This window comes from Azolla caroliniana, unplaced genomic scaffold (assembly GCF_043228905.1).
Source record: "Azolla caroliniana isolate FFs.n. ecotype wild unplaced genomic scaffold, voAzoCaro1.0.p SCAF_9, whole genome shotgun sequence".
NCBI classification, from domain to species: domain Eukaryota; kingdom Viridiplantae; phylum Streptophyta; class Polypodiopsida; order Salviniales; family Salviniaceae; genus Azolla; species Azolla caroliniana.
This window is the reverse complement of record NW_028230444.1, coordinates 22,128,665-22,136,860: the sequence shown is the minus strand read 5'-3', so window position 1 is coordinate 22,136,860 and position 8,196 is coordinate 22,128,665. Positions and strand designations below refer to the sequence as shown.

The following is an 8,196-nucleotide window of genomic DNA, read 5'->3' as shown; positions in this document are numbered from 1 at the left end:
CGTTTCGTCATGTAATGAATGACCGAAATGGATGACAATTGTGTACTATCCACATTATTTCACAAGTAATACACAATTTGTTACTAGGATAATCCAACTGGGATGATCTCCAAATCAATGCCTTAAGTGCATATAAGTTATGACAGGTTTAAGATGATTACACTTGAGATTTGGGGTGTAGATTAACAATAACATGTTTACAGAGGGGATAATAAATTATACGCTTGCAAAGATACGGTAACCATAACACTATGCATGTTTCTTCCATGGAAATACAAAAATACATGAGAGTACTACGGGGATGATATCACATGTTGAAGAGAAAATGTTGCATTTTCATTCGTGCACTAGGGGGGGCTATAGGAAGTTTATGTTTTCTAATTGTATGATACAACAGAAGGTTTACATGTAGAGGAACTCGTTGGGTTTGACCAACTCTCTCTTGGAAAGCGATAATCTCTATCGTTGGGGCACCCACTTTCGATCATGCACCGGTAGACTTGGTGGGAACATGCAAACTTTGTAGTTGACAACCATTCTCATTCTCTTGCCGCGAGCTTGTTGAACTCTTATAGTCAAATGGCCACAACTATATCCCTTGATGGTCCATGGTATTCATGACTCCGAAAATATGTAAAAGGAAAAGTCAAGTTTTTTGTGCATCGCGGGTCTTTTCAGTGTAGGAAGACCTTTTCTCTCCTTTGTCCCCACGACCACACATGGTGTATTATCATAGACCGCCCCCCCCCAATGATGAGAGGAAAGACGAGATGAAAGAGCTTTGAGATTGTAATTGGGTCGTAACTCTTTTGGAGAGATCCTTTGAGATTGTAATTGTGTGGGAACTCTTCGAAGGTCCTGCTAGTTCCATGCACCAATGTGGCAAGTAGTTTTAGAAGAAGTGGTATGTATGTCAAGTGTAGCGAAGATGTGTCAGGGGTACAAGGGCCATTTCTGGACCATAACCTAGCGCCAACATTAACAAAAACACTTTGACATTACCATACATGAAAGGTCGGGAGATTTTGGTCCCAAGTACCTCGGAACATCCAATCTTTTGAGACCATAACATAGTGCCAGCATTAACCTAAACACTTTGCCATTACCATACGAGAAAGGTTGGGAGATTTTGGCCCCAAGTACCTCGGAACATCCAAACTTTCCACATGAATGTTGAGTACAAGTCTGTGTTGGGTGTATCAAAGGAGATTTATTAGCTAGCTGGATTAAGCATAATTCCTTCATCAATACAAGGGACACATTAACTTGGAGGTTTATAAAATTATCTTAATTAGGAGACAAAATAATTAATTGGATGTTATTAAAGCTTAATTAGGAAGATTACATGTTAAAGCTTAATTAGGAAGATTAGTGAGGCTACGCCGAAATGATTAATCTAGATACATCAATTCTAAGTTATGATTAGGTGGTGGAAATTAGAGGAAGAGAATGTAACTGGATATTAAAGCTTAATTAGGAAGATTAGTGCGGCAATGCCGAAATGATTAATCAAGATACATCGATTCTAAGTTATGATTAGGTTATGATTAGGTGGGTGCCAATTAGAGGGAACGTTATATCTAGCGATGGGTGTTTTACAGTGGGAAAAAGAACAAGATTAATGAGTGATTAAGGGATTCCTAATGAAGATTAAGTAGCAAAAGAATGATTAAGGGATATTATTCATAGTCTTTATGTACAAGACCAAATTTCCAAGTTCAAATGATTGAGTAGCCGATTTGTGTTAATTGAATCCAATGAGCATCATCTGCTTGAATTCGTCGAAGCTAATTTGTCCATCGCCATTGAGATCGAAGGTTCGAATCATGTTCTGGCAATCGATCAGCAATTTCCCTTGCTTGAGGCCCATGCTATTCAACACGGATTGGAGCTCCTCCGCGCAGATGAAGCCATCGCCATTCTTATCGAATAGATTGAACGCATCGCGGAGGTCCTCTTCTCCTCCTCCTTCTCCTCCTCCTCCTTCTTCTTCTTCTTCTTCTTCTTCATCTTTCGGAGATCTGATAGAATTAGCACCGATCGTGGTGCCATTCTCGCATTTCCTTTGGGATTCTTCGCCGATAGGATTGGGCGTAGTGGAGATCTGGCTTCCCCCAAGTCCTAGTGCATCTCCGATCCGGGTGGATCGGACGGCCGCCTCGATCACATCCACACCGTGGGCGGCACCCGAGGGATCGGGGCTCGGGCCCGAGACCTTGCTAAGGCTCATACCTTGGTTGAGATTGTAGTAGAAAGACACGAATTCGTCGAAATCTAGGGTTCCATTGTTGTTGGTGTCCGCCTCCTCGACCAAGGCCGCTACCTCATCATCCTCGGTCTCGATCCCAAACATGCGTAGCGATGTACGTAGCTCGCTCCCGCTCAAGTACCCGTCATTGTTCTCATCGAAATGCCCGAAAATGACCCGGAGGCCATCCACCTCTGACAAGTTGCCCGCGTTGGATGAAACCCTAGGAACCGAAGCCGAGCCTGAGCCGGAGCCGGAGCCGGAGCGAGACGGGGAAGAAGAAGAAGGCCCCGAGGATGGCCTCTCGGGGCCCCCGGAAGCCGACGATTGTCCGCCACTGGCACCACCACTCGAGACGGATCGATGCGACGACGATGGATTGGGAGGTGAGGAGGAACCATGTTGATCTTGTGAATCAATGGCAACATTTGTGGTGTCATTAGAGGGTACTGTCAATGGGATTGGATTGTTGTTGTTGAAATAGAGTAATGGGTTCTTGATCTTTGAGACAAATGAAGTAGGGGTCCAGGAGAAGAAGGAAGGTGCCATAGTGTGAAAAGAAAAAGAGCAAAGCAAAAAGGAAGAAGAGCCTCTACCATGTTATATACAGTGTACACACACACACACACACACACACACACACACATATGTTAGTTCTATGCTTTGGCACCCCCATGAATGACCGGACCACATCTTATGTTCTTCGTACGCGTATACCCATCCACATCGTGAAAACGAGCCGCAGATACTTTTTATCTTTCATTACCGGATCGTGCATAATGCGAATGAATACTGCCATTTCTTGTATGTGCATCACACATATGAAGATTTCGATATGATTTTCGCCTTTTAAATCTTTTTATAGTTTTATGAGAAACCACTCCTACGCGCTTCCTATTAAATAATATGAGATCATATCATACCCCGTGGGGCCTTACATCTCCACATACCTTCAGCGTGTTGTAATAAAGCACTTTGGCCCTTGTAACTTTGTTGTTGTGGCCTGTGGGCTCAAGTCTCAAGATCATGGACTTGATGTTATTCCATTGAGATCGGGTCAACCATCATGTTCGTAGTAATTTCACACGATTACAAAGGTTTTCTTTTTCCAATTTTTTGATTCTCGGGACCATGAAAGCGTATAAGTTTGCTTTACATAACTTTGGGATAAAAAACAATACCATTGGTTTATAAAAAAGTAATGCTAAACCTCAAACGGTAACATATGATTTCCGCAAAAGATGAGCATGCATAGGAGAGACCATGTTGCATCACTTGCTTATGGTTGATATGAGGCATAACTAAGAGAGTCAACCAAGATAATGATGTCGCAAGTAAACCAAGCCAAGAAGAGTGATTTCAAGACAAGACGTAGAAAAGGCATGCTATGATAGAGCATTATAGCATGATGTGGGGCCATAAAAGAAAGTCAAAGCAAGACAATTACAAAAATGAGCGGGGCCTAAAATAACATTATATGGTACTCACATTGGACAAACTACTCCTCTAAGGGTTTTCAATTGATCTAAGGAAAGTTGTGGGGGCAAGTACATAGGTGCTCAAGAGTGAAAGTACTAGATAATTAGAATATATAATGTACATGCTAAAGTATATTCCCCGCAACCAAAAAGATACCTTGATACATATCTTAAACCTATTGCTAGGTCCAATCCACACAACATAACCTTCGTCACATATTACCAAAGATGTATTAGAAAACATGACCTATGCCTGAGGTGAGCCATGTCATATGATGTCGTGAAGATTGGAAACTATCGTCGACAAACGATCATAAAACATTTTGCCATTTTAACTTATTGCAAGAGGGGCCAAATTGTCATAAAGCAGTGAAAGAAATGCATGCCCATATCCATGAATCAACTACATGAAAGTAGAAACTCCATTGAATCGTAGTAACAAAAAATGTATTTACAAAAGAACTCAAACTTGATGGAGATATTGCCCTTAAATGTTCTATTTTAAATATTTTGATGTTTGGATTGGTGAGGTAGTAAGTAGCATATAAATATCTTCCACTTGCATTTTCTTTTCTTTTTGTCGTAAACCTTAGCAATTCTATGTCACACTTGCTTTTGTAATCAATCATACTCATATCGAAGGGAGAAGCCGAGTATGCTTCAAGGAAAAATTGAACAATATTATTTAATATAAGCCAAGAAGATTATGGTGTCGAGGGACAAAAGTGAAGAGAATTACACCAAAATGGAATGTAAATGGGAGCTCTAAAGGTATATTGCTAGTGGTAAACAATCATTAGACAACATCTATCATCACATGTTTGATATAGTGTTGCATAGCTCAATTGTGCGCATTGAGGTTTGCATTCGAATAAAATATAGAAGTTCGAATTGAGACGAGTGGACGTGCGATCCACTGGTTCCGGATATGCTAGTTATAGTTATCATCCTCTCGAGATATAGTAGCCAACAAGTTTAATTGTACAACCCGTATACATCATCGCATGGCCTCAATATAGAATGCTTGTGGCCATATCAATTGAGCTTGTGCGCATTGGATCTTTACATGCTCAATTATGTATATGTATTTACATTCTAAGAGATGGCACATCCTCATAGTACAGAGCATGTGGTTGGGTTTCGAACAAGGGCTCTTTCACAAATCCAATAGGTGAACATGTCCAAACAACTAGTGGATGACGACTTTCTTTGGCACATGACTTGGGTCGATGATTTACTTATTGAATCCCGGTTTCGTCTTCTTGAAAAAATTTAGGCGGTCAGGTTGGCAAATGAGCGCACTTTCACAAATCTTGCTAGCTAAAAATATATGACATACCTCATTTCCATTTTCCTCGAAGTCGTAAAAAAGAACATATGTACGAGAGGGCACATGTATAACTCTCTTCTACCTCATCTTTCCTACTATTATAGATGACCTCTGTGTTCAATGACGTCCAAAAAGACGTCTGGTGTTTTGTTGTCCATGTCCGAGTTGTGTATTGGGATTGGGACGTCCGAAGACCGAGAGGGATGTTTTAGTGGTGTTGTCCGAGGGCTATGGGAATCGGGCAAAGTCCAAAAATACCCTAAACCCTAAAGCCTCGTGATTAGGATTGATGCGATAGCAATCGGGGGCGAGCCGTGCAGTTTGTGGCATCTGCATACACGGATGGGATGCGATTTATCGGTGGTTATTATACGAGTGTGGGCCCGCCGCCTGATCAAGAGGGTCGATATTTCTCGGGTTTTTCGTTATACGAGCCATGTCGGGTGTGGCTTCCCGAATGCATAAAGGGTCGGGGGTGCGGGCCCGCCCGATCACGAGGGTCAATTCTCAGGTTTTACCCATGCATAATCCTATCACACACACACACACATACAAGCAAAACAAGAAGAAAAGAGAGAAACTGTGGGGGGGTTAGAAGAAACTAGGGGTACACAAAACCACTTTTCTCTCTCATATATACTCTGTTCTCCCCCATTTGTAACCCCCATTAATCTTCTCTGTTCTATCTTCCAATCCTCTTAATCTTAATCTTAACCTTAATCACCCTTCTCTCACATAGATACTTTGTTTCTACCCCCCTCCATTAATCCTCCCTAATCCTCTATTTCCATCATCCAATCCTCCCTAATCTTAATATATACTCTGTTTCCATCTTCTAATCTTCTCTAATCCTCTGTTTCCATCCACCAATCCACTCCTTAATCACTCTTCACACACACACACACACACATATATATACTCTGTTCTTCCTCATTTATTAAACTCCAAAATCAATTCCCTCTGTTCCATCCTCTAATCCTCTTCCCTTCATCTCCCTGCTCTACTCAAAAGGTCTCTAATCTTGTTTATGAGATGTGTTATGGTCCGCTCCTCCCCGTTGCCTTCTCTTTTCCTAACCCTAATCAAGACTATGACTTGTTCAAGCTCTTGAATCAATCCTCCTCCTCATCATCATCATCATCATCATGCCTTGATCCCAGCAGTACCATCAATTCTACAGATACTGGCGGGATCGAGCTCGGCCCAGATCCCAGATGGGATGGGCCCGCCTTCTCCGAGAGCAATATTGATCCCGCCGATCTCTTCGACCTTGTTTGCCCTAAAATTGGACCGCTCCAATCCGAAGTTACCGAGAAAACCCCCGAAAATGGTACCGAAATCCATCTCTATGATGCTGCCGATCCTCAACGAATCAAGGAAGAGGAGGAGCCTCTGTGTTTCCAAGGTAAATTGACACCTTCCCATCCCTTGAACTCTCTTTCTCACCTTCAAAATTGAATCCATGGAAGGTTTGTCCCTAACAAGATTTTGAAACAAAACCCTAGTGTTATCTTGAAGAATTGAGAGCATCAGGGGGGCCCCAAAAAATCTGTTAGGGTACCATCCTTATGTATGCCATATGGATCAACATAGCTGTTATGTCGAGCTCCTCTCGGACAAATCCGAATCCACCATGCTATCTACAAACTATTCTAATATATGCCTTGAATCCCTGCATAAAATTTTGCACAACTAATTTTACCTCCTTGCTTGATATATATAGTAACCAAGGAAAACTATGATTCCGTCGGCGAGCCAATTCGGGCACCCCTTCCTCCCCAAGAAAGGAAGCGGAAACATGTGTATCGAGGCATCAGGAGACGCCCGTGGGGCAAATATGCGGCTGAGATCCGGGACCCCGGACGAGGCATGAGGGTGTGGCTCGGCACTTTTGAAACGGCCGAAGAAGCGGCCCGCGCGTACGACCAAGCCGCCCTACGGATCCGAGGCCAAAAGGCCAAACTTAATTTCCCCCTCGAAGCCCGAAAACCCGAGGATCCGCTCGTCAAAAAGAAGCCTAAGATGGGAAACATATCGAAGAAGAAGAAGAAGAACGAACCAACTCGGAATCTCACCTGGCTGAACGGTTCAGCGTTTGCTCAAGAAGGAAATAGAACCACCTCTCCAAAATTAGGTCATGTCATTCGAATTGAACGAAGACGTACCCGCGAAGAAGAAGAAGAAGAACGGCTAATAGATCGATCGAAACCTCCTCAAGAATTGAGATGTTATATGCAAGAGCACCATGATCTTCGGAGCAACCGACAACATGATGAAACACAAGGAGGACATTGTTACGGTATATCTAATGCGCACGTTAAGCTCGATGAAAATGTAGTGAGCGGGACCACGCTATATTCAAATTCCGGACCAATGTATGCCTTCAACTTCCCTACCGATGAATACGAGGACGAAAATGCTGCATCATCCCCCATCGAAGAAGAAGAAGTGGTGTTTTCTTCACATGAAGCGGAGCCCTTGAGCTCCTCGGCACCTTGTAGTTGTTCTACCATTAATACCCGCTCACCGACATGCGATCAACCATCGGCAATGCTCGGGAAATGGAATGATGAGTTCCTCTCGATCGATGATTTGCTTGACAAGGCCTTCTGGGGTTGTGATGCCACCATGCAAGAATGGATCATGTGAAGTTAATACCAATTTTGAGTTTTCTTTTTCTTTTTTGTTTATGCACATAATGTAATGCACAAACCCCTCACATTTTGAGGTTGTTGAGGAGATATGGGAATCATGTATGAATACATGAACAAGATGTTGTAAAACTAGTGTATGTTGGACACATGAGAGGTTGTCAACATATCAATCAATGATGTTGCTGCCATCATCGCCATTGTTTCTATTGACCAATCTTTCAGATTGTATAATATTGGATTGTATGACATCGTTCTATATTGTATTCCCGACAATGTATTAATGTATGAATTTTGAGGTTGTGAGGGGAGATGGGAATCATGTATAGATACATGAAGAAGACGTTGTAAAACTAGTGTATGTTGGACACATGAGAGGTTGCCAACATACATCGCCATTGTTTCCATTGACTAATCTTTCGAATTGTATAATATTGGATTGTATTATGCCATTCTATATTGTAGTATTCCCGTGTATGCAATTCTTTG

At 42.3% G+C, this 8,196-nt stretch overlaps 2 protein-coding genes across 2 annotated transcripts; one reads left to right on the top strand and one right to left on the bottom strand.

Moving 5' to 3' along the window:
* Positions 1–231: 231 nt before the first annotated feature.
* LOC147860633 (uncharacterized) lies at positions 232–3,046 on the bottom strand. Its single transcript, XM_087324658.1, has one exon. The coding sequence runs from the start codon at positions 2,795–2,797 to the stop codon at positions 1,745–1,747; it is 1,053 nt and encodes a 350-aa protein (XP_087180784.1). The 5' UTR covers positions 2,798–3,046; the 3' UTR covers positions 232–1,744.
* Positions 3,047–5,725: 2,679 nt separating this feature from the next.
* Positions 5,726–7,964, top strand: LOC147860632 (uncharacterized). The gene is made up of 2 exons (XM_087324511.1): positions 5,726–6,461; positions 6,780–7,964. Exons 1-2 carry the CDS (start codon positions 6,089–6,091, stop codon positions 7,703–7,705), a joined length of 1,299 nt encoding a protein of 432 aa, XP_087180637.1. The 5' UTR covers positions 5,726–6,088; the 3' UTR covers positions 7,706–7,964.
* The last annotated feature ends 232 nt before the right edge of the window (positions 7,965–8,196 follow it).